Source organism: Laetiporus sulphureus, assembly GCF_001632365.1.
Source record: "Laetiporus sulphureus 93-53 unplaced genomic scaffold LAESUscaffold_77, whole genome shotgun sequence".
In the NCBI taxonomy this organism is placed as follows: Eukaryota; Fungi; Basidiomycota; class Agaricomycetes; order Polyporales; family Laetiporaceae; genus Laetiporus; species Laetiporus sulphureus.
This window is the reverse complement of record NW_024468586.1, coordinates 27,126-53,379: the sequence shown is the minus strand read 5'-3', so window position 1 is coordinate 53,379 and position 26,254 is coordinate 27,126. Positions and strand designations below refer to the sequence as shown.

Here is a 26,254-nt window from a genome sequence, read left to right as displayed (position 1 = left end):
ATTTTCAAGATTGTGAAACCATACAGATTTCTTTGCATGTCCATCTGGGGTGATGTCCACAGCTTTTTGATTCATTTCAATGGCCTTGTCAATATCTGTCAGATTGCCAAGATGATCAAAGTGGCTCTGTAAAGCAATTTCAAGATTGTCAAGCCATATAGGTTTAGCTGCATGAGTTTCTGAAGCAAGATGCACAGCATTCTCCATTACAGCAATGGCGTTGTCAATATTTGTCAAATTGTCCAGATAGTCAAAGCAGCTCTGTAGAGCACTGCCAAGATCTTTCTGGCCATCTAAAGTGTGATGTGCAACTTTCTGCCCATTAATGAAGATTTTGCCATTTTTCAGCAGATTGTCCAATTCCTGATACAGATATTGAGATGTTGAAGAAACAGCTGCAGGGTCTTTGCTTCCAATTGTGCTTGAATTGAATCATTCTGAAGATCATAGTTATCTTTTGTGAGGTATCTGTCATCTTCTAGCCTGAATTTATTATCAACAATCTGGTGCTGTTCTGGAACAGTGTTGTACCTTGTAGCCCTTTCTGTTATGCTACACAAATCTGTGACCAACTTGACAATATCCTTCCATGGTAGCCTTGTGCATGAATAGTATGCACAGTTTCTGGACTTATCTCACAGAACAGTTAATACATACCCAGCTAATGTATTCTTCAAAGTTTGCAATATGGTTCTCAATTTCATTGAAAGCTCAGACAATATCAAATGAGGCCTTCTACAATGTTATTATCACTATATGCCGCAAGAGTGGAAGAAGCATACAGAATTTCTCCTTCTTCAGCTGGTGTGTCATCTTGAGTCGCCGAAGACAATGGGTTTGAGGCTCTGGGTAACGTTCATTATTTGTTTCAGACTACACAAAGCAGTCTAGAGTGTATTGCAATAACATACTGTGCTTTAGAGATTTCGCTCTGAGGCACTGGAGCCTGAGAATCGTCAGCACATTGCAGTGTTGACATTCTATGTATGTCATAGAGGTTCATCAGCAGGCTAAACAAGCTTATATGTGATCTGCTATTATGCCTCACTCGATTGATTTGCGGTCAACTTAGGATGCTCTGAGTCGAGCACAGTAGCCAGACTCACAGGGCCGGGTGATTCTCCATGCAGCTGGAAGGTGTCTTCGAATGCTTTGTCCATTGAATCTGTAGTCAAGAAGGTGTAGCGAAGAGTGCAAACGTTCAATGCAAGATGGTAGTCCACACAGGGAATGTGAGCAGAGAGAGAGGAATACGCAAGCAGCCAGCAGTGCGCATACAGCCGCACAGCCCACATCCTCATCTTTGATCGGCAATAATACCTGCTTTGCCGCTGTGCCTCACTATGCTCAACGTGTCACAGTTTTTCCGTGCCACAAGTCTCAAGCGCCCACGGATCATTATTTATCCACCAAGTTACTATATATAAAAGATACCACTACGCCTCCACGTGTATATCTTAGTATACCTACGCCACTCAGACATCCCTCAAACATGTACCAGCCACGTGACCCTACGTCATAGTGATATCATAGGCCTGGACTCCATAGACACTCCTAGACTTAAACGGACTCCACTAGGCCTGAGCACGCCATAGCATGCCATAATGATGTATTAGTATGAACCTAGGGTATGCAGGGTCTTACACCCGGTACCAGGGGTACTACCCCACTTGTATATATACTTGCTCGAGCTGAGGCCTACCCCTCAGTTTCGAGTTGGTCTTTACTCCTCTACTCAAACCAGAGAACCCTGATGGGTTAGGCGAGAGCAGATCCAGGAGTTCCTGAGATCCTTCACATGACGCCAATACGCCCGCTCGAAGAACGACCTGGCTTCTAGAACAATGCTATTTGAATCATTCGTTGAGGAGTCCCGACAACATAGCTGACCACAAGATAACATTGGGCTTGCTGCTTCTACCACTGGAGGTCATTCGCAGCTGTTTTGTCGTGGCGTAAGCCAACTCTTGTCTCCCCTAGGCAGACTACAAAATATCTGCTTCTCTGACAGAGGGAGGTCAGCAGATATATAGGTTAGGTAGACCTAACGCCAACTCCGCCTTTGCTGAAGCTACGCATCCTCGCCCATGATGCATGAATATGGGGTGCGCCGCGATTTCCCGCCGCTCAGTGCTCGCTCGTTCGATCGCCTGTCCTGTGTACCAGCACACGGTGGATTCGATGCACTTTTCATATGACGGCAGGGTGCGCTTTCTCCCAGCTCGGCATGGGGATCCTCAATGCACCTACTACCTGAGGACCAATGGCTTCTCACTGGCTTTCAAACTGCTTGTCTCCTCTTATGCAGACACAACCGCCTCTTCAATTCCCTAGCCCGCGTGATTGGCCGCAATGGACGGGAATTGAATTGCTTCAAGAATGTCTCCGATCCGGCGCAATGTACCTTCCTCTCATGCCAGCATTTACCAATACGTCCGCTTTTCGTGTATAATCGAGTGGATTCATTTGTCAAGGAAGGATTCGGAGACGCGAGGCGACTTCGTGCCTTGCAGACGGAGGAATCATTTTGGGTCCTTAGCACAGAACACTACGCGTGCTGTGATGCCAGAGAAAATATTGCACCCTCCCGTACCTTCATTCATGTGAAAGCCTGGTACGCAAACCTTCGGTCTAGACCGTGCTGTTAATATGCATCATAACGATGCCTGCAATGCTCCGTTACCTCTGCACATATTTTCGTCTCAACCCGCTGCTTCGCCTCTAAGATTCCCACAACATAACTTGCTGCAGCACACATGATTACCCACAAGCCTCTTGCAGTACACTATGTGCTTTCTGTGCTCCGTTCTGGATCTCGCTTACTTCGAGGTTATTTGTTCAACCGCAACCTCGTCTTGCAGCCCGGTTTATACGGACGACCTCGAGCTGGCGCACAATTCCGCCGAAGCACTGCAGGCCGAGCTGGACAACCTTCTGGGTGGCTATGGCAAGGATACGTCTAGGAAATATTGGTGCGGCTCCGGTGTTACCCAACCATCAGCTTCCCGTCTCATGGACGCAAAGGAGTGAGAGGCCGGTTAGGGCCACAAACGACTGGGGACTACAGGGTACAGGTGCGTACTTATATGGTTTCCGCCCTTCCCTACTCGACTGCTGCATTTCCAGGTACCGCCATGTGACGCGTCTCAACTCTCGCTTGGCACTCGTCCCTCCTGATGCGTTGAGCGCGTTCCACCAGAAATGCCATCGGTCGGCCATTTCCAACAATACTAGCAGGTGGTACAGGCTTATTGGATGGACATTGTTGGACGGCTGTTGTTCCCATACCACTGGTGGCTCTATGATGATACTTTACGTTCACATAGTGGTTTCAGATCTCATTGTCTTTGGCTAAGTACTATATATTTGCATGACCTGATTGAAGATTCGTACTATTGCTACTACGTACTGTTGTCAATGCTACTCATGTTGGCATGCTCTGGACATTCTCGGCGACGCATAGACAAAGGTAGCTATCGTACAAGAATATAGCCTCTCACCGCTTCGCTTCAGAGTGCGCTAGGCGCTACTTGCGCTTCAAAGTCCTCTTCACTCCTACGACGTCTCGGTGCAATTATGCGGTCCTTCCGTCTCATCGGAGCCCTTTTTGCACCACATATTCACCGCTCCTGTTCTAGCGACAACCATGAATTTCTCACGATGTACTCCAATCCAAGGTTGCGTACATCAATAACTGGACGTCCGCACAGACACCAATCAGCCTAGTATAAACCCGCCCGTACCTACGGACGTGAACGCAATCACGCTCCCACTCAGCGTCGCCCCGCTGTCCAGCACCTGCACCGCGGGGTGCGTCACGAGGCCCTCTACGCTCGCCAGGTCGAACGTCTCTTCTGCATAATTCAGGTTCGTCGCGAGCACGAGCGTCTGCGCGCCGACGGTCCAGAGGCCGACGTCGATCTGGTCTACGAAGACGTGTCGGAAGGACGCAGCATCGCTCGCGATATATGCCTTCAGCGTTGCAGAAGACTGCGCGAGCAAACCCGCATACGCCCAGATGTCGTCCGTCGTGGGCGCATCCCAGGAGACCACGCCTAAGGTAGGATAGTGAGCGCTATGCAGTGCGGAGGAAATGGGAGAACATACCCATGCCGCCGTGATTGATGGCGAGGACGCTTTGGACGATAAATTCTGGGCCGGTGGGATATCGCGACCAGTACCTGCTCGGTACGCCAATTTATGAGTGAACAATTCAGGCACAATTCGCATCGCTTACTGCGCCGCTCCGAACCCCTGCGGGACCGTCCACAGCGTCTTCGTCCTGTCCCAGCCGTTCACCCACATCCGGTACGAAAACATGTCCATGCGCGTGCTGATGTCCTCAAAGTCGCCCTTGCAGTCGTCGCAGCCGCAGCAGCCGTAGTCCGGGGTGCACGGCGTGTGCCACTCGACAGAGAATGTCACATTGTTCCCGATCATGTATGTGTCCTGCAGCACGATGTCCGCACCGTTCGAGTACTCCGTCCAATAGTAGTCAAAGCAGTTCAGGCACAGCGAGACGGGGTGGTATCCGTCAAGCTCGTAGATGAGGTCGTATGCGAGCGTCGTCCCGTTCAACGGGTCTTCGTTCCCGTCAGGCTCGTCGCCCGTATACCAAAGGAGCAGCGAGGGGCTGTTCTTCACCATGTTGACCTGCTCCGCGATGGAAGTTAGGTTCGTATACGTCCTGCCGCGTATTCAGAAGGGGCATAGTACGGACGAGAGTGCATACACGTACCAGCGCATATCGTACATCAGATAAATGCCGACCTCCTCCATGCGTGTGATGACCTCTTGCAGCTGCGTTAGGTTGTCATACGTTGGGATCGGGTGGATCTGCAGGCGACGTTGCCGTCAATTATATTGCAGCGCATGGATCCGAACGTACGATTGAGAATCTGAAAATGATGAGTGATAGGCAGAACAGTCAGAGTAGCCTTCCTTACCCTTGTTCCTTCGCCTCATCGATCCTGGACAAGTTGGTCGCGAGATAGTCCCCGAACGCCGTGTAGAACCCCACAGGAAAGACAGTCTCGTAGTCCCCTCCCTCACCTGTCGCGGGCTTCGCCAACAAAACACCAGTCCTCAGGTCCATTTTCACCACCGCACTGCCATCGGTTGGTTCCGGAAGGTACGACAGGGTCGTAGCCGCGCTGAACCTCTGCGGGCCCGCTGCAGCGCTCACATACGTCGCAGTGCACGACACATCATACGGCTCCTTCTGCGCCGCGAGTCCGGACAGCGAGAACGGCAACTCGACTTTGGTCGCGTTCAGAGCGACGACGCCGCCCGTGACGACTTTCCCGTCCACTTCGACGACCACGACCACGTCACCTGCGCGGCCATCATAGTCCGGGAGGCTGATTGGCACTGCATCGCTGATCTCGGAGTACGTGAGAACGGCATCGATGAGGATTCCCGCAGGGGAACCGGCGTCCGAGGCTACGTAGGGACGAATCGCGGGTGCGCAGCGGAACGCGAGGAGCGGCGAGGAGGAGCTAGCGGGGATAAGAAACTGCCCACCAGGAGGTACGACCGGGGAGCCCTCCATGTAGTTTTTGCCGCACCTGGGTAGACGTTACCTCCATTCCATACGATAATAATCCTGCCTACCCACCATGATTGTGCTGATGCTCCGCCGATGGCGCACAGTGACAGACAAAGCGCGAGCAGCCTCATCGTGTGCAGCGAAGAGTCGTCGGCTCTGTGGGGCCTCGCTCAACACAATACGATATATGCAGCATACGTGTGTACTGATTCCCGGGGATGTCGAGAGTGTGAACGATAGAAGACGGGGAACACCATGTGGATCAATTTTCAGCGCCTGATTATTCTCAGAACATGACCGTATCTACTGCTCTGTCAAAAATTTCGCGATAAGTAGACGGCAGATGGGTCAAGGGTCGGAAATAACACACTCGAGCAGAGAACGTTGTCGATTCGACGGTTATCTCACGGGAGATGCACAGTTGCTCTGGCCGGCGCACTAGGACCCAACTTGAAGCTCCTCGGACCTCGATGTGCCCTGTCCAATGCTCCGGTTAACAGGCAACTATATTATGCATGTCAACTGACGTGTGAATGACGAAGCAAATGTTCCGGCAATGGCGTGTTCACAACTGGCAAAGCTTTCATGATGATAAACCAAGGAAGCGAACACGCAGTACGAGTATAGGGCACGCTCCAATGGTCAAGCAGATACTAGCACGATGGATGAAGACAGACGGTCGGGCCCACGACATGTGCATACATGCCCATGACCGTCGTAAGTGGCTTCAATGGCTTCAATGGGTTGAACGAGACTTGCGCATACATTTAGCTCCATTTAGCTGGATCGTGGATACGGATTCACTGCACCATGGTATCATCACTACAGTTTGACACAGCAAGGTCCTCCTCAGCCTTAACATTGATTCAAACCAAAGTACGACTTGCGTCGCTGGACAATATGGCACTACAATCTACAGAAAATTAAATCACACTCAACTCGATCTGAGCACGAGGCGGTGTGGCACGCGTGAACTCGTGTAGTTGGTTCTTGACATTGCCGAGCCATCTGTCTATGATTATGCGGGATTTATGTAAATCGAACATGTTGACGGCAGCACAAGTCGCCTTTTGTTTGAGATGAACCCGTTAGGATATATCTAAAGAAAAGAAATCAGATAAGCGAGCGGCGGCAACGTTCTGCGCTTGCACAATCACCGTCACCATGCTTTTAGCCCACGCCTTTCAACTTCTTGCATTCCCTTCCGCCAGCCAGATCTGCAGCGGACAGTCACTATCTCCCTGAAGCCTTTTCCTATACGAATCCTTCGAGCTTGTAACGTCCGTGCGCACCAAGGTCGCTACAGTCTCAAAACGGTCATCTCTGCAGACTCGACGTTGACCGTACAGTTATGTCACAGGAAATGGAGTGCCCGTTACTAGTGTGGATGCTGTTTCTCAATCGTGAGATGACTTCTGAGGTGAAACAAAGGAGAAAATCCACTGCCTCCGCCTGATGCTGATGCTAATATGCGCGCCACACTTTCAGGAATACGAACGATGCTATCAAACAGTGCAGACATGTGTTCCTCATTCACGAGTTCCTTCTGCTCCGACTAATCCAGAAACCATGCGTGAGTGGCATGTGTCTAGTTGTTCAGCTGCTGCTGAGCGTCCTACAGGACAAGTTGTTGCGCATATGCTGCCGCTACTGATGATGCGGCACAGGCGGATACCTCGTGCCAAGTGGAGGGATCAGATCAGCCCGAACGGTAAACATTACATAGAGCAGGTATGTGGTGCGTTTGTTTGAGACGAGGTGCGATGCAGACGGTGTTCCGCAGGACGTCGACAGCGCGATGCACCCCGCGAACCGCCTCCGAGCAATGATCGGGTACCACCTCTGCTATGACAACAACGTCGTCGGGATGGTGATGACCCAGGGGCGCATGAAGGACGTAGTCAACGTCGGGCTCGGGGTCAAGCAGCTATGCGTATTCCCTCCAGAGGCGACTGTGGCCGCGTACGCCGAGTCATTCCATCACAAGGTGCGTCGCCCGTCATCGCTATCATCCGCGCCCATGCTCATCTAACAGCGCTGCAGCTTACGCCGCTCGAGCAGAGCTTCATTGCGCCCGGAGAGCCCGATGACGTGATCCTACGGCGACTCTGCCTGCTGCTCGCTCTCAAACAGGCATACATCAAGGCGATCGGACAGCCGATGGGCTTCGACTGGACCAGACTCGAGTTCAACATTCCCGGTGAGGCGTGCACGGGCGACGGGCTCCCGCTCCAGGGCTGGGAGTTCCGCGTCTGGCAGGCACAGATTGGCATCACACGCAACGGCACCGTCATCGAGGAGGTGTATCAGTGTGCGGTTGCCTTTTTCCGAGGTACTCGGGACACCAAGTTTATCTGGCAGAAGGACGTCAAGGATCTCGAGTCTTGGGTGCAGTTTATCAATTTGGACCAGCTCGTCAACGTTGTTCCGAAGCTCACCGATTGAAAGCGAATGCAGTTGTGGCGAATACCCGGATACTTTGTGCCCGTCGTGATCTCATGGAGTTCTTTGGCTATTGTTCTTGTACGACGTTGTTGTCATCATCACCATCTCCAATCCTTGCTGATATATCGCAATGCTTAGTGGGCCGTAGTGGAGAGTGGAGAATGGATCTAATGTAACGCAGGGTCGACCGTGTTGTTTCTATCTAGTTATTCAATCTAAAGCAAATTGGGATGCACCACATTCCCGGTTATCACGTTGAGTGGATGCTATGTTCAATGTTGTAAGCGCCAAAGTGCCCATCGGTCAGAATGTCCAATATATGCTGTACACAGACCTACCAAAACCATGAGGTACGTTGAGAGCGGCTATTTTTAGACAACCCGCTTTCTAACAACATAATTCAAGCAAACTCTATGGGAGGACTTCAACCAGATTCATGAGTCTATTTGAATTGTAATTTGTGAAAGTTGATTGTTGTCCTCGCGCCTCGAATATCACAACTTGTACAGCAATGAGCATACGTTTTGCCCTTCGAAGAGTCAAGGCCGTCTGGGAACCGGTGTGACACCATTAGTCCTTTTTCGCCATTTTTATTGTTATTTAAATACTAGCAGAGGAAACTGAGCGTGAGCGATGGAAAGCTCCAGTGACGGCAAATCGGAACAGACGCAACAAAATCCTCATTGTTCGGGCCTGCCTACCAATTCATTCTGCTGTCAACTTCTTGGCCAAAGAAACGACTTCATTATTGTCCTCGTTTATGGTCCCCTTGGCCACCGTAGTGACCATACCGTTTCCCTCCTTCCACAGTCTGAAATGCGCTTCTTCGTCCCACACAAAAGGGCTTCTACTCGTAAACAGATGGTCCATTTCTTCTAGCGTGCGATTTGCAGTCTCCGGGTAGAAGGCCCATACTATAGGGATCGTCACGAAATTGATTGCGCCGAAGACGTGCAACGTATTCTCTCTCATGCGGGAAAACATGATCGGATTTAGCAGGGTCATCCAGCCGTTGCCTAAACGCACGGTCGCGGCGATCACGATAATCGTTCAGTAGCGATACGAAATGTAAGACACATACACACCGATGGACCAACCGACCATGCCCCATGCGTTCCCTCGTGCGCGCACGTACAGTGGGAATGTCTCCGTTTGATACACCCATGGGATCGCCAGCCACGTTGCACCAAAGATGGCCGTATAGCTGAAAACGAAGAGCGCCGCTGCCCCGCCGTATTGAGAGGACTTGGCATGATTGTTTTTCAGCAGTCGACTGAAAGCACCGGCGAGGATCAGCGAGGTGCCTTGTCCGACGGCACCCCACCATAGACCTATGCGTCGGCCTACTCTGTCGATGGCAGCTACCCCAAACAAGCTGCAGAGCGTGTATGTGATCTTTCGGACAAGCAGTAAATGCATAAATTGATGCCTCATGAGTCAGCGAAAGGCTCACATAATTCAGGCCTGATAACCATTGCGATTTCCGCGGTGCATAGCCAGCATTGGAGAAAATGGTCGACGCATAGAAGATGATTGCTGCAATGCCCGTCCACCTACAACTCATCCGTTAGAGATGCAGACCGCTGTACAGGAAGAGGATGCGCACTCCTGGAAGATCTGCAACCACATGGATAGTTGCACGCGACGTGCAACATGTAGGTCGCCGTCATGTAGACCAAAGAACATCGCAATGTACGAGTTCCCTGCTGCATGTTCCTTCTCCAGCTGCACCGTTGCGAGAATTTCGTCGTACTCTGCCATCACGCCTGGTTTCTCAGGATCTCCGTCCTCTGAACGGAAACGCGCGAGAATCAAGCGTGCCTCCTCCAGCCGGCCTACCTTCATGAGCCATCGCGGACTTTCTGTCGCAGTGATTCAATGCTCAACGAACGATACCAAATGCGTCTGGACTCACCCGGCATGGAAGGGACCAAGCCCTATCGCGAGTTCGTCAGCACCAATCGAATCAACAATCCTACTTCACTTGCCATAAAGACGAGGATCGGCAGCACTTGGATAGCGATGGGCAACTACCAGTCCTCCAATCAGCCTTCGACTTCAGGCCCGCGACCAACACACGTACCCTCCATCGTACTTGGCTGGTCCCATCACCGATGAAGCTGAGGCCGAATTCCAGCCAATACGATACGACGACGCCGAAGATGTTCAGGGTGAATTCGCTCGCGATGAAGGCTCCTCTTGTCTTGGGCGATGCAACTTCGGCGCTCCAAACTGGTACTATGGCGTTGAGGTATCCGGTCCCGATGCCATTTATGAGGCGAGCACAGAGCATCCTGACATCGTACTTATCCATTTAAACTCCCAGAGTGTTAAGGACATGCGCACCAAGTGATGTTTTGCGCCGAGCACTGTAAGATGGCTCCGGCAAGAACCCATACGCTACCCTGCGATACCAGTGATACGCACCATGTCAAACACCGAGATGTGTGACAAGGCTAATGCCTCACAAGTATCATCGTCTTGATACGTCCAATCCTGGCGAAATGGTCAGCAACGAGAAACATCCACATTACGTGCACTTACCGATCTCCGAGAGCACCTCCCATAAGACATCCAAGCAGCGTACCGAGGTAATATATGCTGACAATTCCCCCTTGACGTGTGGGCTCTGTGATGGTGACCACATAGCCTTCAGAAGAACCGCCGTAACTACCAGCAAGTGCCCATGGATTGTCAACCTCTCAACACGCACTTCGTTTTCGCGGAACTCACGTTGAATATCCAAGCCTCATAACGCGAACATAGTCCGGGGAGTTGTTGACGCCTACATCGACCGTTAACGCCCTCTATATTTTATCTATGTACTCAATCATACGCACCTCCCATGATACCTTGATCGTAGCCGAAGCTGCCACGGGCCATCGAAGACATGAGCGAGCTCACAGATAATCCGTCGATGCACCTCACAAGAAAATGGCCAGACTAGCCACAAAATTCGCGGTGTAATACAATCGCCTGCCACACAACATCGACAGCGTTTTCCGTGGCATCGCGTTGGAGAAAGAAGAAGTCGCCATTGCGTGAGCGATACAATGCACTGATCTAGCCTAAGATAGAGCGCTACGTTCCAAAAGCATATCAGGTACGACCAGGAGTACGCTGCAGGTACAACCAGGAGTACGCTGGAGTTACAGCTCATGAGACCCGACATGAATTTCAAAGGAGGCCGATAAGCTGGTCTTGTGTCCCAAGGCCACTACCATTCGCCAGATGTCGGAGTGCCAACGCGGTGTTATAATCAATAGGAATCGCAAGAATTGGGTGTGACAGAGGTAACGAAATGGACGTTGAATGGCGCACATGATCAGTGAGCCGAAGACTCTCCGTGTAAGGGACTCTGCCAGTGGGTCCATGCTGCTTCCAATGCATGTCAACGACCAAATTCGCTTGAACTGGCATATATCTGTGAGATATAAATTCAATGCAGCTCATGGTATAGACACAACAACCTACAGCACGGATAGCCACCGTACACGCGCAACATTTACATCGGAGGTAGCCACGATTTACAGCCGCAACAAGCCCACAGCGTAGAGACGTGCAGCAAAGAAATCAAGTGCACGATCATGTTTCGAGAACAAATGTAGAGACGAGGTATATTAGGCAGCGAGCAAATTTAAAGTGGCGGCTGTCAGATTCGAACGTCGAGGCTCGAGCGTGTACACGTGTAAGCTTAAGTGTTGATCATGTGACCGTGTAATCTCCGATAGCACAGGCGTGCCGTCCTCCCGCTTCACTTATGGCCTCCTTATGATCAAGCGTTCTGAATCCACACAAACGATGCCTACTGCACTTGCATTTCTCCTTTTAATTCTGGAGAGATTCATTGACTGCCATCGACGGATGTAAAGAACGCCATCGCCACGTTTACAGGCTGCAAGCCATCCGAGTACGTAAGATCAGTGCGACAAACCACTTTATTTGACTGATGAGCGTGCAATTTGATCTCAACGTACTTTGCCTGGCTGTGCATGTACTGAACGCACGTAGCAACTGAGCACTGCATAGATCAACGTGGGCAGGCATCGAATGATCGATGTCACTGCTGTGCGAGAAAGCTGTCATGCCCTTATGTGATCGAACATCAAGCCTCTGTCAGTCAAATTGTATTTCGCGGTGAATCATACACATTCTGATGGCCACTTGCGCGTGAACGCTGGTTATGACTTTGTTGGTCCTCAATTTATTCAGTTTAGACACCGGCACTGCTCTGGAATATCAATCGCAGTCAGCACAGCATACGATCAGTGACACCGCTCGGCGCGCGTGCCTTTAAGCTCTCCCCGATCAATTCAGCTTTTGTGGGGGGCATGGGCTCGCCCAACGCTATAAAGATGCTGCATGAAGTCCTGTTCTCCTAAACTCAAGTCAAACCTCATCGACCATCAATCCAAAGTCTGCGTCTGTCGATGGCTTCTCAAAGTAGCGACGTAATACACGTACTCGAGGTCTAGTGAGTACCTGCCTGATTTCAGATACCCAGACGTCTCACACGGGAACAAATCACCAACAGCAGTGAAGTGGCATACTGCGAAGTCGCTGTCGTAGGTGAGCAGGTAATGACTCAGGAACGTTCTCTACTGAAGACATTTGTTCTGCTGTCCATAGCTCTAGTTGTCTACGAACATCTCCTTGATTTGCCGAGAGAGATCCGCTTTGTTTGGCTTGGCAAATGGGGATGGGGATCAGTCGTATACGTCGTAAACCGCTATTGCATACTCGCATGGGCTGTGATTTATACTCTTCCGTGGAACATAGTGAGTCTTATATACGCTAACGAAATATCGGGACGCTCATTCTGGCTCACAGAAGTTCGTCGCTCTGTATAGATGCTTTCATACGGGCGGCTGATACCTGCGATACCGCCAGTTGCAAAGCATTTATGATTATAGTTGATGTTGTCATCCTATTACTCTTCGCCTTACCAGCGGGTAAGCCGTGCAACGCTGCAACTTCACGCAGATTATGCTGAGCAATTGTTGAAAGCTTTTTCCGCCCTCCGGGTCTTTGCCGTAAGTGGCCGCAACAGCATCATCACTGCGCTGGTCCTTGTGCTGGGGTTGGCCCCTGTAATCACAAACATCGTGCGTGACTAGCACCTACCGTGATCGATGGAATGCTAAAGCTCTATGGGTGTGTCATTGTTGGTCACAGGTTAATTTCTCTACATCACGGCCGGTCGTTGAAGATGGCAACTGCTACGCTATCAGCAGGCTGCCAGCCTCTATCAATGACAAGTCCGTGTGAGGTGTGACCTCCATACCTTCGAGCATACTGACTAACATGCTTTCTCAGATGTAACGTCCCTGCAGACGCCTTTCCGTCACGTTGCTGACTGGATGCATTTGCAGTGGTTATACTCACTCGATGCTGTCAAATCGCATGTGACGCCATAGTTCTGGCAACACTATGGTTCTACAATCGTACCCATCTAAAGATGGTGCGGCAGATGAGCTTTCGGTCCGTGGCGACAGTGCTATTGCGAGATGGTATGTGCGTAAACTGAACCGAAGATGCATTTCTGAGCCCCATGCGTCCTCAGGTTCCGCCTATTTTGCGTGCGTATATGCGGACGACCCATTTGCATCACGTAGCTTCACTGACTCGCTCGATGTTCAGAACGTTACTTCTGCTCAACGTCTTAGATGTCATTCTGTGGACTCGCGGTGATGTCAGTTCATAGCATGAGGCGTTCCAGGCGTGCCTTCGACTGACAGCTACCCCAGGTATTCCAGGAGACCGTTGACGAGTTCGTAATCCCGTACGCATACAACACCTTCCTTCGCTGGTATCTGTTCTGATTTCCAGGCAGGCTCACATCCATCCTGATATCGCGATGCCTGCTGGGCATGCGCGAAGTCGTTGTCGCACCAACCGAGAGCAGCGATTTTGTAATGCCCAATGTCAGCTTCGGGACACCTGATATCGTCCGGACTTCGCAGTCTACGATGTCGTCGGACCACTTCATCGATACCTTGACTAACCGATCAATTGATGCAAGCAGGTACGTAGTTGTATGGCTTATGCCCGTTTAAATCTAGTTGACTTGGGTGCGCTCAGAGAAACGGCGTAGGCGAAGTGGGAAGCTTCGTGATAGCGTTAACTCGAGATGTCTGGGACACTCTCGGACGAATTGCAGATACAATGCTACTAGGATCTGTCTCCGGCCATTTGCACTATATCGGATGACAGAAGATACGGCAGTCGAAGTTGGTCCGAGTATTCGAATCTCCATCAGAACCATGATTTATACTACAATTCATGTCACTTGTGAAAGTCTTTAAATAGTCGCACTCCCTGATTACCGGTGGTCTCCTGTAGCTCATGATTTTCGAGCCAGAAGAGTGGTCCAGCGCGCACCACGCTGGCGCTCAGGTTCAACGAGCGCTCAATATGTGGGCTGCTCTAATCTCTATCACCACCGTCCACATGCTTGATCAGGCTGGCGCGGCGACAACCTCTGTTCTGTCTGCCTTGTGAAAATCTTCGAGTCGTTGTACAACCGACTCTGTGGGCCGGGGATCTTGCACATCACACAGGAATGTTCCCACCGTCGGCGCTGGACCCTGGTAGTACGATTGATGTGTGTGACCTTCCCCATGGGGCATCGTTCTCTGTCATCATCCCCGAGCCATCTATAAGACGCATGTCTCCGGGGATCGTCGGCAGTCTTGCTCGGACACCGACCTCCCTACGAAATGGCGGCCAAAATCACTCCAGCGTCCAGGACCGTCCTGGACATGACTGCTGCGCGGTCGCAGGCTAGCATCGACGTACCACGAGTACGAAACTATGTCTACGGTAAGCGTTACGCATTCGTTGTGGGTTCGCGTTTGAACCCCAATGGTTGGTAGGCGGGCAGGACATGTGGGACCGGAACACTAAGTTCGTGAAAGCCATGGAAAACGATCCCGTGTTCGACAAGTCCGAGAGGTACGTGCGTTGAGACTTGGTCTCCATCATTGGAATAAAGTCGCGCCGGCAGAGTGTACATGTCTCGCACGGAACGCTACAAGCGCGCCATCAAGCTGACCCACAGGTTCTACGAGTTGCAAGACATTCACGGATGGTCGAACGAGGAGGCCGCTCGAGCGTTCGTCCTCATAGACGAGGACCTGCCCATGCATTTGAGCTCTGCCAGTACGTCGTGCAGCCTCAGCTGTTGCAGCATGCACCTTAATGTGGACAACGATCACAGCATTCGAACCTGTGTTCATGGACCAGTGCGGTCCTTACCTTCGCGCGAAGTATGGCGAGCTCGTCGCCAATCGTGGCATTCAAGGCTGTTACATGCAGACGGAGCTTGGCCACGGGACGGATGTCGGGTCGCTCGAGACAACTGCTACATACATCCCCGAGACGAAGGAGTTCGAGATCCACTCTCCTACGCTGACCAGCAGCAAATGGTGGATCGGCGCATTGGGCAAGACGGCGACCCACGGCATCGTGCAAGCGAAACTTATCCTGCCTGGAGGGAAGGACATGGGCCCTCATATGTTCTTCGTCCAACTCCGGTCGCTAAGTACGCTGTCCTGGTAATTTGAGCTTCCAGTGACTAATTGATCACAGAGGATCACACTTTGTTGCCCGGAAGGACCGTGGGCGATATAGGTACTGCGCGCATGCAAAGACATCTGATTGCGGCTAAACTCGCACTATTCGCTAGGCCCGAAGGTGTTCGGTGGTTACATCACGGTTGATAACGGGTATGCACGCTTCGATCACGTCCGCATCCCCAGGGAGTATATGCTCTCTGAGTACTCTCAAGTGACCGAAGATGGTCAGTACGTCAAGCCACTACACGCGAAGCTGAGCTACGGTGGGGTGCGTGCACATTTTCTCCATTCAGCGCAGCTCTAGACCGCTTCCTTGCAGATGCTCTGGGTGCGCGCTGCGTGAGGCTAGATTGACCGATGCCGTGAAAAGACACTCACATCCTTGATTAGTTTGGTAGGCAAGGGAGGCATGTTCATCGCAAAAGGTAGTGGACCTCCCGCATGTCAATCGCTAGCGCTGACCTATCATCAGCTGCCACAATTGCGATACGGTATTGCACTGTGCGCCGGCAGAGCAACAAAGGACCCGATGGCCTCGAGCGTTCCGTCATTTCGTACCCGTCGGTACACTATAGGCTGCTCCCTGTGCTCGCGCACGCGTACGCCTTCCTCCTCCTCGGACGAGACCTCGTGCGTCCTTTTTTCGTAGTCGATGCCACGTAGTCCTATCTGACAATGATTTCTGGTATAGAACGAACGCGTGCGCATAATGGGCACGCAGCTCGCAGTCGGAGACGCATCGATGGTGCCTGAGATGCACCTCACGTCCAGCGCGCTCAAAATTCTTGTGACTTCCCTAGGTGTCCAGGACATCGAGACTGTGAGGCGCGCCATGGGCGGGCATGGCTTTAGCGCGTACTCTGGACTCGGACGGTTGTACGCAGACTGGCTTCCGACGGCAACGTAAGCGAATATATTGGCGAATGGAAAGCGCGCTGACTATGGCTACCAGGTACGAGGGCGACAACTACGTGCTGGACATGCAGGTCGTCCGCGGTGCGTTGAAGTCTCTGCGCAATCTGCAGTCGTCCAAGTCCAAGAGCAGTGTCGTGTCTTCCCTGCCGCAGTCCTCGGCTTTTGTGCGCTTCATCCTGCCAGAGTACGCCTCTGTTGCTGCTGCGCAGGCACTGAACTGGTCCGACCCTAAAATATCGATTGTCCTCTTGGAGCGGCGCGCGGCGGCGATGGTTCAGAACCGCGCAACGCACGAGAGAGATCCGGATGCGAGCATGGACAACCGCGTGTCCCGCTCAGCGGCGGAGGCGTACTTTGGTGTGCGCATCGGCGAATTCATTGAAGGTCTCGGGAAGACGCTCAAGCCACATGAGGCGGAAATTGTCGGGAAGATGTTTACTTTGGTACGTTTACAGGGTACGGTCACTAGCGGACTGCTGCTTAGAATGGAGTGGTCTTTTCAGGGCTTGCTCACGCTCGTCGAGGGTGGCCTCGTTGATATCTTGGCGTTCGGGTTGTTACCAGCATCTAAGGGCGAGGACCCGGCGCGGGGACTGCGGATGGCGATCAAGGAGCATTGTGCTGCACTCCTGCCAGAGGTCATCGGTCTGACGGACGCCTTCGGCTTCACCGACTGGCAGCTCGACAGGTGGGTTTTCCTGATAGTCTACAATCTTTGTTACTGATCATATTCATCCCAGTGCACTCGGTGTGTACGACGGGAATGTATATGAAGGGATGTGGAAGAAGGCTCAGACAGAACCGTTGAACGCCACTGAGGTCGTTGACGGCTACAAGGTGCGTCAACCATAGCGACTCAGCCAGTCAGGTCTGGAGACTGTACCATACAGGAGTACATCAAGCCGATGTTGGAGCGTGGTCAGCGGATCGTGGCTTCTGCGTCGAAGGCAAAGCTGTAGACTGAAATTATAGATTCCGGAGCATGCTGAATATGTAGTTAGACTACACGATCGTTCTCACCACTCATGCGCGCCAAGTCTTGTTGGTCTGTTGTTATACCATGTTTTTCAGAATCGTCCAACCCATCAATGCGTTAATCGTACCAGGAGTGTGATATGCATACTGGCCATCGTCGTCGTTGTATTCATCTCCGAAACCTTCTATGCGGGTCATCTGGGCTCCAGTTGATTTGGACGTGAATTACTTTCTTTTGACAGATGTTGCCACCTCTGCTGTTTCGAGCTGTAGTAGCCGTCGATAGCAGGTGAGAGCAATCTTGCATGCATGAGCCGCTAATGTATCGCATCGTCTGGTCTTCCCGGGCCAGCTTCTCAACGTAGGTGAGAGTGGGTCCACCTGAGATTTCTTCGTGTTGCTTTCTGCAGATCCCTCAACGCGTAGACAATACGTCTTCTCTTCGCGTTCATCTGCCTCGCGCCGCATCTCCTCGATTCCTTCCACCCTGCCGGGATGGTCAAGATGTCAGGAAGCGTGACACGCGTGCCGGAGGTGTGCGTGTCTCCTTCTGTGGACATCCAGTCAGATACTCGGCCATGTCATTTGTCTGTCAGAGGAAAAATCAAGTCCAAGGAGGACACCCCCGACAGCCGGTGATTGCGATGCCAGACAGTCCGTCTAGCGGGGAGGACATAGGGAGAAATGAGAGGGCTCTTTCGAAGGGCCTGCAGGGCGAGTTTCCCTTCGTCCAAGTTCAGGCTAAGGAGGTAAAGATCGGTGTAAATAGATGCATGCATTGTGGTGGTCACATATACGTATCGTAGTCTTTCTGCGCCAACGTGATTCAACTTGCATCCACAGCGACACATGCAGCACTCACTTTATGACCATGCCACAATGCTTAGCGACTCGAGGTCCAAACTATGTGCGATGAAAACAACGCTTCAGGGTAATGCTATGCACAATCGTTCCGCAAATCTGGGGGCGTACGGTTTTCACGCTAATACGTGTAGTGCGCGCGAAGGAGGCCTGGTGAGGGCTTATAATGATATAATCATATTGCACCAGGTCGCTAGACGTAACAACATCAGTCATACAACAAATATTCACGTACTGATACACGGCAGATGTGGCTGTGGCCACCTATTCCTCCTCCTCCTCCTTTTCCTCCTCCTCCTCCTCCTTTTCCTCCTCCTCCTCCTCCTTTTCCTCCTCCTCCTCTTCCTGTTTTTCGTCATTACCGCTCTCTTCACCAGTTTCTTCGGCACTCTCCTCCTCTTCGTCCTCGGAGACTACCCTGCGAGTTGCCTTTGTTACCTTGGGCGGAGGAGCGTTCTTCTTAGATGAAGGAGGTTCCACTTTCTTCTGCTTCGAGCTAGAACTGGCGGTCGCACTGGATGGCTTGGCCTTTCGGCTCTTTGGAGGGCTCCTCGAGGCCTTTTTGTGCGGGCGCTCCTCTTCTCCGTCATCGCCATCTCCCTCGCTGAATCCCTGCACCTTCGTGTAGTCTACGCGAATGCCACGGGTCCTGCGGCCTCCAGTGATGATGTTGCTCGTGTCGAGCGCGCCGAGTTCATCTAAGCAGAGCGGCCGCGCTCAGGATATGGCAGGTGTGCTGCCCAGCCCCGCGGCTATAGAGACATACCGTCGTCGACGCCAGCGTCCGAGTTATCGCTTGCTGCAGCTTCCTCCTCCGAGGAGGTTTCACGCTTTGCTCTGGGAAAGAGTCGGCCCTGACGCTCAAAAATGACAAACGGTGACTTACTTCTTGCTCACGCTCTTTTTACCGGAGCTAGAGTGCTCTGCGCGACGTTTGGTGCGTGATGACATGATGAGCTTGAGCGGCAGAGACGAGTGAGCGAACGTCGTGCGCGCACAATCGCAAGCGCTCGTAGGCGCTCGTGGATGCGGAGGCACGTCGGCTCGCTTTAGTTTCTCTTTGGTTTCTCTAGCCTGAGCCAGAACCGCTACCAGCCGATCGACGTGAACCTCGACCGCAGGTACTGGACATTTTGTTACTTTCATTTTATGACGGTCATAATATATGCGGCTTTATTTGACGCCCCACGCTGTCTGCGCATTACTCAAATCAACGCTCGCTAGGAATCTTCATCCACGTAGAAGCCCGCGCATTGCTCATATTACGCCGCACTAGTTCGCTCTCGCTTTCTTCGCGCTTCGCATTTGAACGTCCGCAGAAGCATTGTCGTGCTCGTCACAACGCCGGCGCTGTCTTGTGAACCCTCTATGTGCTTCCATTTTGAGCTTCGCTCGCCCATTCTCGCCTTCTTGGCGACTCACGTATGAACATCTCCAGAAGCATTCTCTTGCTTGTTTCCACCGCCGTTGTCCTGAGGGTCTTCTGTGCGCTTTCGCTTCTCGCCGTGTTGGCGGACGGACTTTGTCACGATTAGCAGCTCCTGGCCGCGCCGCGTTGGAATACATGTGGCCTTGCGGAACGCTTGCACCGAAGCATATATAGTTGGCGAACTGTACGAGCACTGAGCACTGAGCTGACAATATGTCAGACGTGATCGCGCGACATATCTCTTTGCCTTTTGACATTGAAATACTTGGTTGTCTCCGACTCTTCTCATCTCCACCGCGGTCGCCTTGCTGCCTTGGTTGAAGAAGTCTTCCAGTGCTGCCTCCGTGTCGGGGAACTCCTCACCGAACCATTTCTGTCATGGCGTTAGCTCGTTGCGACGATAAGATTCTCACCACATATACAATGAGCGTGTCTCCGCTGCTCTCGTATGGACTTAAGGATGTCTGCCTCTGGACTCTCACTCGCGCCTGCCAGCCAATCACCAATTCGCCAAAAATACTTCGGATAGACATTACTCTAGAAAATGTACGACTTCCCTGGATTTCTCTATCTCGCATCTGATCTCTTTCCACTCGATCTGCAGTCCTGAAGCAAGAGTAACGCGCTGCTTGCTGCATAATATTGGGCTCCAGTGAGTTATACTCTCGCACCTCCGTATGCCACCGGACGTAGGCGTCATCCTCGCTAACGACGAGCTGGTGGCTGTGATGCAGAGCTTCCATGCTCCAATGATAACCAAATTGCCAATATGCATGCACGCGATCAAACCATGCAACAAGCACGGTTGGCACCCAATGGCCCGCGTTCGCCATGTACTGATTCTACAGGAACCTGGATGTGCACGTCTCAAACCTGTGGATATGTCAGTTGAGAACGTGGCACTCACCGATCGTACGGAAGATTAGCGTCCGAGAAATAGAGTTCAACTTGGCAGGAAAAGATGTTTATTAAGAATAGCACGATGCGACAAGTCGAACTGGATTGTACTTTGCCTCATCGCGTTCGACAACCATGCGAGTTGTAACCGTTTGCGTTGCTCGTTTCGTAAGTCTCTGTCACGGGTCTCCTGTCTTCTTCGTCAGAACTCGCGACATCCATATCCGCTGTGTCCGAGTCCTCTGTGTTCATAATATCGCAATAAGTATTGCTTCATCTGAGTGTTATCATGCCCTTCTTTTTGAAGTCGCTCGCGCAGAGGCATCATCAAAGTCCATCTCGATTCCTGGGATGGGCGATGATGCATATTCGGTTCCGCAGATGAGCAGAATTGTTGCTAGACAGTGCACCTAGACCAAGCAAGCGGCATAGAAAGCACCTGAGCAGCCGTAGAGCGGTTCTCGGACGCGTTATTTGTGCACGTGGGTCCCGCATTTTTTGCCACCTTTATACGAAGCCCTCGTGCGGCCAGACCGCACAAGCGACAACTCCCAGGTAAGTTGCCATCCATCTTAAGGACTGGTTGATACTCTATGTTCACGCATCACGGCAGCCTTGCATGCCAACATATTTGGTAGCGAGTCAGTTAGCTACGCGAAACCTTCAGCCACAGGCGCGATTCACGGGCACGTGGCACATTGCAGCCTCATTTCCCACCACAATCTCTCTTTGGACGTCCCTTTCCGCATGCACTCTCATGCGCCCCGCCTCACTGCAATCTGATTTCATTTCCGAAAGACAATGGAAGAAGAACGAGATGCCTGTAAATATGCTGGAATCGCTATCATTTACGGCATCAATGGGCTAATCAGGTGGTCGGGGCCCCTTCGACATGCACTCCACTCTTTTCAGAAATTGGAAGCCGTTTGACATGTCCTCAGCACGAACATCTCCCTTCTACCTTGAATTACTGGTACTTGCACAGCCATTGCGGGCATTTCCGCACACTATTCTGCGGCATGGCGTTTCCGATTCCCCTCCATTCTGAATCGCTCGTGCATTCTCTGGCCGCAATATTTGCGCCTGGAACTTCTTGAGGAAAATCCCGTATCAGTGACATCGATAATCACACGGCCATTTCATATCGAAGACGTCTTGGAGCTCATGCCACATAACAATCATTAGCCGCAACACACGTTCCAGGGTCCTACGCGAGTGCGGTAAAACATAACATCCACACCCTGTATGCTTGCTCTTGACTGCTCGATCTCTCCCGCTCTCAAGTCGGAACCCTCTGATATACGTACGTACTTTAAGCTCTGAACACATCCTCCGTCGACTAGCAAGTGGCAATGGACGTCGAAGAGATCCAGCTCCAGCCATTCCCCAGGACGGAGGATGCGGAAGTTACAGTAACGGCAGTCGACAGCGCCGCCAACGGCCTTAGAAACATCCATATTGATGAGGACGATCAAAATGAACAAGCTTTGAATGCGTTGCGGCAGGGTATGTCATCGCATGCTCACGATACTGTTCGCACGCATTCTTATCTTAACGTCCTTCTAGTTGAGTTCTACTTCTCCGACTCCAACCTCCCGTATGACCGGTGAGTCGAACACATTATCATCTGAATTTAGAGTCTCAGAACATTTTCAGGTTCATGTGGACTTTGCATACCGTCAATGCCGATCGCTGGGTACCCATTGCAACCATTGCAACCTTCAAGCGCATGCGTGAATACCAGCTGCTGGGATCCCAGTGGCTGATGAACATCCTCCGTCAGAGCTATCACCTGGAGGTGAACGACGAAGGCACGCACATCCGTCGGCGGACCGAAGTCAAACAGAACAGCGATTGGGACCGCAGCATATATGCCGTAAGCACAGCCCCCTCTTTGCTTGAACAAGCATTGATCTTGGCTCCAGAAAGGGTTTGGAGCCGACGTGGACGGCCTGCAGCGGGAGCTCGAGAGGTTTTTTAATCGCTATGGCCGGACGAATGCAGTGCGCATGCGAAGGGAGCAGCAGACGAAAGCGTTCAAGGTCGGTGTATGATGCAGAGTCAAATCTGCCCTCGCTGATCAGTCTGTAGGGTTCCGTCTTTGTAGAGTTTACTGATTCTCTCTCAGCGGAGAGATTTCTCAACGCGGACCCGAAGCCATCGTGGAACGGGCAGGACCTCATTATCATGACAAAGTACGTCTACTGCCCCGTCCGGTCTATGATCTGTTCTGACATGGGCACCATTCAGGGAGGCATACTGCAGTATGAAGGTCCAAGAAAAGGGCTTAATAGGAAAGGCAGCTATCATGCGCAGGAATCTTGTTAGAGACCCCACGAACAAGAAAGGGTTCAATGCGTTCCAAACAGTGAAAGCCACCGACAAGGAGGATGCCACGGCGTCCAAACGCCAGCCCTATCCGCCAATCAGGAGTCAGCGCGTGGGCGTCGAGCAACAAGGTGCGATTCGAAAGTCCAAAAATCAACCACAAGTGCGTAAGACCGTGAATCGCGGCAGCAGGCGCTTGGGACGTACCATTTACGCTGTGCGAACTCCTCCTATGTTTTCCATCCGCCGTACTGATTTCATTATAGAAGGGATTCGGAGAGGAGGCCGACGGTATGCAAATGGCGCTAGAAACGTTCTTCAATCAGTTTGGTAAGACGATCGTGGTTGAAATGAGAAGGAATAGGAAGACGAAGAAATTCAAGGTCAGAATGAAAGGTTGCATTCCTCATGATATGATCTGAGAGATCGACAGGGCTCCGTGTTCGTCGAGTTCACCGAGCATAGATTTGTGCAGCTGTTCCTTCATGCGAATCCTGCACCCACCTGGGACAACCAGCCGCTTTTGACGATGTCGAAGTATGTCGTTCTTGTATTCGCACTCTCATTCCCGTTGTAATGCTTCGGTCACAGGTCCGCCTATATCAAAATGAAGATCAGGGAAAGGAAGGAAGCCCTCCGACAACAAGGTGTGATCGTTACCTGCCGCGACGAGGCCACGATGGAGACGGAGGAGACTCCGGCTGCGCAAGGGATTGACAATGGCGATGAGGCAAAGATGAACGTGGATGTCGGCGCAAAGACTAAGAGGAAGAACCACCACCAGCGGAAGGGTACTCGTGCTAACCTCAAGGTTCGTACTCTTATGAATGGCAGGATGCAAGGTACTGTATCATGTTAACACAGGAGACGAAACTCAAAGAGCCGCCTCGATCCTTTCTATTTTTGGGTCAGAATGTACCTATTCAGTTCGGAGAAAATGGTGTCTGGGTCAAGGAGGAAGAAGTCCCGTCGTTGAAAGGAACGTCGATGATGTTCGAGGGCAGCGATGAGGCCTTGAACTGGTCGGATGTCAAAGTCAGTCTTGTTCTGCTTCACGCTTCTGATGGCTGACAGACGATGTAGATCGGAAAGGACCCTCAGCTACGCCTGCAGCTTCGAAGGCGCCTTCCGCCCTTTGTCCACTACCGTAGGGAAGCTGGATCAGGACTGGTTGATTTCAAATTGGTCCTGACAGAAGATGATATTGCATACATCAAGAAACATGTCAGGACAGTTAACGGCAAAGAGCTATCGTGGAAAAGGCTTGACGGTATGCCTGTTTGCTTATAACATCGTGCCATGTGCTCATTGGACGTTTGGGGACAGAACAATCGGAGAGACAATTGCAGCTGGCCCGGGCACTTGCCAATGCGCGAGGAGCAATGGATTTCTACCACCGCAAGTGCGAAGCCGCCGCTCGACTGCGCGAACAGAAAGGTGGTGTAGACGCGATGCAGATTGACAACGTTCCTCCCATTTCGGCTCCAGTGGTGCCTGATATCATTCCTGCTGCGTCCAGCAAATGCGGCGAAAAGCGAAAGCGCATGGAGGAGTATGATGATATCGCTGGTGCGGTGGAGCCGGATTACGAAGTTAGGATCGTCCGTGGCGTGAAGAGGATGAAGATACAAAGCAAGTGAGGACAGGAATGGAGTCGTGATCTGAGCCAATGGTGGGCTTGGACCACTCATGTGTGCGGCACAATTTTGTTGATCATGTAAGACAAATGAGCACGCTGTGATACGGCGCTCACTTTCATTCTGCCATGTGTCGATAGCTCGATTGTATGTTCCATTAGGTCACTGGAATAATCATGACGGGACGTTCTAGTATCGCCATGACTATGACGTGTTTGCACAAGTCCACAAGAAGTCTGCCAATGCGCCAACAAAGTTTACGCCACCTTGATTCAAATATGAGCCTGGCAACGAAGGTACGGCATTGTTGCTGACCTGCTTGTGGCTTGGAATAGTGAGTAAACATTCTGTGCTCGAGAGCTGGTTTTTTAGGCCTGAGCGCTGAGCAGATGGGGTTGGTCTGGGCATACGAACGCCAGCCACAGACGCGTCACGACGCGTGTCAAATTCAGCCACAAGCGCGTCGTGCGATCGGAAACTTTGTTTGATCCAAGTTCCCTCTGTGTTTCATTCTCGTCGTTGTGGAATATAGCATGTAAAATAAATAAAAAACAAATCATTTACACCTAGAGATGGTACTGCCAACCTTTTGCTGCTACTAGTCTGGTCGCACGCATTCGCGCAGAAAAACCGCAGAAGACAAACCTGAGGTGTATGTGTAATTTGATCTGCAAGCTTTTGCAGCATCGCTCTCTTATCAGCCAGTCGAGACACATCAAGATGGAACCGAAATCTACACCGAGGATAGGATGACATTCTGCTCGAGTAGAATGTCTTCAAAACAGATATTCCTCATTTGGTGCTAGGCTCGTTCTTTCTGATATAGCTCTTGTTATGGACATAACAAGTTTACAAGTGCTGCAGACTGTCACGTTGTCTGCGAATCCTTTGTCCTCAATACTTGCGAAGGATCTGATGCAGTTCTCCTCGGCAATGTGCATCGGCAACTTTCGACAATCATGTATTGGATAGTATTGCTCCGGCGACCTGGTCAGAAGTGACAGAACAATCTTATTAGCCTTCCAGGGTCCTTTCGATCGAGAAAAGTAGCAATATTAGTGGCACCTACGCTACTACAAACAGCCTCGTGATCACATGTTTCACATTCCCTGCGACCATCCTTCGGCCACTCGACTGTCTTGCTCTCGAGCCAGTGGTCACGTCTTTCATGAACCTCTATATACACATTCGTTCTACTAGCAATTCCGGATGTGTATTGGAGAGATTTTTGTCAGGTCAACCTCCAGGAGGAACAACGCTGTAGCTAAGCCACCATCGAAATGCGAAACCTTCATCACCCGAGATGCAAATCAATTTCGATCGCGCAGACCAACACACCGTTTGCAGCAATCAGTACTAGGCCTTGAATGCGATGCAGCAGGGTTTATCGTTGCCTCCTTCGTTACGCGTCGTTCCCATAGTCAGCCTGACCTCCTGTCAATTATCATCTGAAAGTGAACGAGCAAAGCGCGCATGTCTGCCGGTGGATGCTCATCGACCAGCCTGTGTCGGCTCTACCTATGTGTGGCATGTGCCCGCGGCAGGAACTTTCAAGGTCTTGAATAAAGGTGCTATCTGAAGTACTCGCAACACGAGCCGTCTGACTCTTGTCCGTAGTGTTCCGGACCGGTATTATTTACGC

General features: G+C 51.5%; 9 protein-coding genes across 9 annotated transcripts; 4 read left to right on the top strand and 5 right to left on the bottom strand.

Annotated features, from left to right (window-relative positions):
- Positions 1 to 721: 721 nt before the first annotated feature.
- LAESUDRAFT_718037 (uncharacterized protein) lies at positions 722 to 1,301 on the bottom strand (the record flags this gene model as incomplete). Its single annotated transcript, XM_040907387.1, has 3 exons — positions 722 to 845; positions 912 to 946; positions 1,107 to 1,301. The coding sequence occupies 3 exons, from the start codon at positions 1,299 to 1,301 to the stop codon at positions 722 to 724; spliced, it is 354 nt and encodes a 117-aa protein (XP_040758360.1).
- A 2,206-nt stretch (positions 1,302 to 3,507) lies between these two features.
- Positions 3,508 to 5,823, bottom strand: LAESUDRAFT_533884 (uncharacterized protein). Its single transcript, XM_040902845.1, has 8 exons — positions 5,618 to 5,823; positions 4,947 to 5,567; positions 4,889 to 4,898; positions 4,739 to 4,836; positions 4,238 to 4,687; positions 4,108 to 4,181; positions 3,687 to 4,055; positions 3,508 to 3,629 (listed from the first exon to the last, which is right to left on the bottom strand). The coding sequence occupies exons 1-7, from the start codon at positions 5,677 to 5,679 to the stop codon at positions 3,718 to 3,720; spliced, it is 1,653 nt and encodes a 550-aa protein (XP_040758359.1). The 5' UTR covers positions 5,680 to 5,823; the 3' UTR covers positions 3,508 to 3,629; positions 3,687 to 3,717.
- Positions 5,824 to 6,698: 875 nt separating this feature from the next.
- On the top strand, positions 6,699 to 8,071 carry LAESUDRAFT_732117 (uncharacterized protein). Its single transcript, XM_040910175.1, has 6 exons — positions 6,699 to 6,844; positions 6,909 to 6,968; positions 7,037 to 7,121; positions 7,170 to 7,279; positions 7,332 to 7,535; positions 7,592 to 8,071. Exons 2-6 carry the CDS (start codon positions 6,912 to 6,914, stop codon positions 7,991 to 7,993), a joined length of 858 nt encoding a protein of 285 aa, XP_040758358.1. The 5' UTR covers positions 6,699 to 6,844; positions 6,909 to 6,911; the 3' UTR covers positions 7,994 to 8,071.
- Positions 8,072 to 8,698: 627 nt separating this feature from the next.
- LAESUDRAFT_665737 (general substrate transporter) lies at positions 8,699 to 10,983 on the bottom strand (the record flags this gene model as incomplete). The annotated part of the gene is made up of 12 exons (XM_040905206.1): positions 8,699 to 9,009; positions 9,079 to 9,388; positions 9,447 to 9,546; positions 9,600 to 9,855; positions 9,978 to 10,023; positions 10,077 to 10,287; positions 10,340 to 10,398; positions 10,462 to 10,489; positions 10,538 to 10,663; positions 10,727 to 10,778; positions 10,834 to 10,862; positions 10,922 to 10,983. 12 exons carry the CDS (start codon positions 10,981 to 10,983, stop codon positions 8,699 to 8,701), a joined length of 1,590 nt encoding a protein of 529 aa, XP_040758357.1.
- Positions 10,984 to 12,573: 1,590 nt separating this feature from the next.
- Positions 12,574 to 14,396, top strand: LAESUDRAFT_708688 (uncharacterized protein; the record flags this gene model as incomplete). The annotated part of the gene is made up of 8 exons (XM_040906694.1): positions 12,574 to 12,829; positions 12,977 to 13,102; positions 13,366 to 13,503; positions 13,557 to 13,572; positions 13,634 to 13,685; positions 13,741 to 13,775; positions 13,827 to 14,018; positions 14,075 to 14,396. 8 exons carry the CDS (start codon positions 12,574 to 12,576, stop codon positions 14,085 to 14,087), a joined length of 828 nt encoding a protein of 275 aa, XP_040758356.1. The 3' UTR covers positions 14,088 to 14,396.
- A 28-nt stretch (positions 14,397 to 14,424) lies between these two features.
- On the top strand, positions 14,425 to 17,566 carry LAESUDRAFT_732111 (acyl-CoA oxidase). Its single transcript, XM_040910174.1, has 14 exons — positions 14,425 to 14,815; positions 14,869 to 14,947; positions 15,000 to 15,154; positions 15,213 to 15,536; positions 15,584 to 15,625; positions 15,681 to 15,838; positions 15,890 to 15,909; positions 15,961 to 15,995; positions 16,043 to 16,200; positions 16,262 to 16,473; positions 16,523 to 16,928; positions 16,989 to 17,173; positions 17,226 to 17,322; positions 17,376 to 17,566. The coding sequence occupies exons 1-14, from the start codon at positions 14,713 to 14,715 to the stop codon at positions 17,442 to 17,444; spliced, it is 2,043 nt and encodes a 680-aa protein (XP_040758355.1). The 5' UTR covers positions 14,425 to 14,712; the 3' UTR covers positions 17,445 to 17,566.
- Positions 17,567 to 18,585: 1,019 nt separating this feature from the next.
- LAESUDRAFT_816428 (uncharacterized protein) lies at positions 18,586 to 19,334 on the bottom strand (the record flags this gene model as incomplete). Its single annotated transcript, XM_040914775.1, has 3 exons — positions 19,208 to 19,334; positions 19,088 to 19,158; positions 18,586 to 19,019 (listed from the first exon to the last, which is right to left on the bottom strand). The coding sequence occupies exons 1-3, from the start codon at positions 19,270 to 19,272 to the stop codon at positions 18,586 to 18,588; spliced, it is 570 nt and encodes a 189-aa protein (XP_040758354.1). The 5' UTR covers positions 19,273 to 19,334.
- Positions 19,335 to 19,476: 142 nt separating this feature from the next.
- LAESUDRAFT_816427 (uncharacterized protein) lies at positions 19,477 to 20,734 on the bottom strand. Its single transcript, XM_040914774.1, has 4 exons — positions 20,173 to 20,734; positions 20,016 to 20,123; positions 19,744 to 19,955; positions 19,477 to 19,687 (listed from the first exon to the last, which is right to left on the bottom strand). The coding sequence occupies exons 1-4, from the start codon at positions 20,581 to 20,583 to the stop codon at positions 19,594 to 19,596; spliced, it is 825 nt and encodes a 274-aa protein (XP_040758353.1). The 5' UTR covers positions 20,584 to 20,734; the 3' UTR covers positions 19,477 to 19,593.
- A 1,001-nt stretch (positions 20,735 to 21,735) lies between these two features.
- LAESUDRAFT_732108 (uncharacterized protein) lies at positions 21,736 to 24,673 on the top strand. Its single transcript, XM_040910173.1, has 12 exons — positions 21,736 to 22,153; positions 22,214 to 22,253; positions 22,304 to 22,523; positions 22,573 to 22,689; positions 22,739 to 22,842; positions 22,898 to 23,192; positions 23,242 to 23,358; positions 23,409 to 23,512; positions 23,567 to 23,786; positions 23,840 to 24,010; positions 24,059 to 24,245; positions 24,302 to 24,673. Exons 1-12 carry the CDS (start codon positions 22,000 to 22,002, stop codon positions 24,613 to 24,615), a joined length of 2,043 nt encoding a protein of 680 aa, XP_040758352.1. The 5' UTR covers positions 21,736 to 21,999; the 3' UTR covers positions 24,616 to 24,673.
- Positions 24,674 to 26,254: the final 1,581 nt, after the last annotated feature.

Bases quoted from the DNA above. Each gene is read 5' to 3' on its own strand.
- LAESUDRAFT_732111 (XM_040910174.1), top strand. From the start codon at position 14,713: ATGGCGGCCAAAATCACTCCAGCGTCCAGGACCGTCCTGGACATGACT. The intron at 14,948-14,999 runs GTACGTGCGTTG...TCGCGCCGGCAG, and splicing joins GTGTTCGACAAGTCCGAGAG to AGTGTACATGTCTCGCACGG. The intron at 17,323-17,375 runs GTGCGTCAACCA...TGTACCATACAG, and splicing joins AGGTCGTTGACGGCTACAAG to GAGTACATCAAGCCGATGTT.
- LAESUDRAFT_816427 (XM_040914774.1), bottom strand. From the start codon at position 20,583: ATGGCGAACGCGGGCCATTGGGTGCCAACCGTGCTTGTTGCATGGTTT. The intron at 20,124-20,172 runs GTATATGTGGTG...ACGCCATGACAG, and splicing joins GCAGCGGAGACACGCTCATT to AAATGGTTCGGTGAGGAGTT. The intron at 19,956-20,015 runs GTATTTCAATGT...ACATATTGTCAG, and splicing joins GAAGAGTCGGAGACAACCAA to CTCAGTGCTCAGTGCTCGTA.
- LAESUDRAFT_533884 (XM_040902845.1), bottom strand. From the start codon at position 5,679: ATGAGGCTGCTCGCGCTTTGTCTGTCACTGTGCGCCATCGGCGGAGCA. The intron at 4,688-4,738 runs GTACGTGTATGC...AATACGCGGCAG, and splicing joins CTGATGTACGATATGCGCTG to GACGTATACGAACCTAACTT. The intron at 4,182-4,237 runs GTAAGCGATGCG...CGTACCGAGCAG, and splicing joins CAGGGGTTCGGAGCGGCGCA to GTACTGGTCGCGATATCCCA.
- LAESUDRAFT_732108 (XM_040910173.1), top strand. From the start codon at position 22,000: ATGGACGTCGAAGAGATCCAGCTCCAGCCATTCCCCAGGACGGAGGAT. The intron at 22,524-22,572 runs GTAAGCACAGCC...TCTTGGCTCCAG, and splicing joins GGGACCGCAGCATATATGCC to AAAGGGTTTGGAGCCGACGT. The intron at 23,787-23,839 runs GTTCGTACTCTT...ATGTTAACACAG, and splicing joins GTACTCGTGCTAACCTCAAG to GAGACGAAACTCAAAGAGCC.
- LAESUDRAFT_732117 (XM_040910175.1), top strand. From the start codon at position 6,912: ATGGAGTGCCCGTTACTAGTGTGGATGCTGTTTCTCAATCGTGAGATG. The intron at 6,969-7,036 runs GTGAAACAAAGG...CCACACTTTCAG, and splicing joins ATCGTGAGATGACTTCTGAG to GAATACGAACGATGCTATCA. The intron at 7,536-7,591 runs GTGCGTCGCCCG...ACAGCGCTGCAG, and splicing joins CCGAGTCATTCCATCACAAG to CTTACGCCGCTCGAGCAGAG.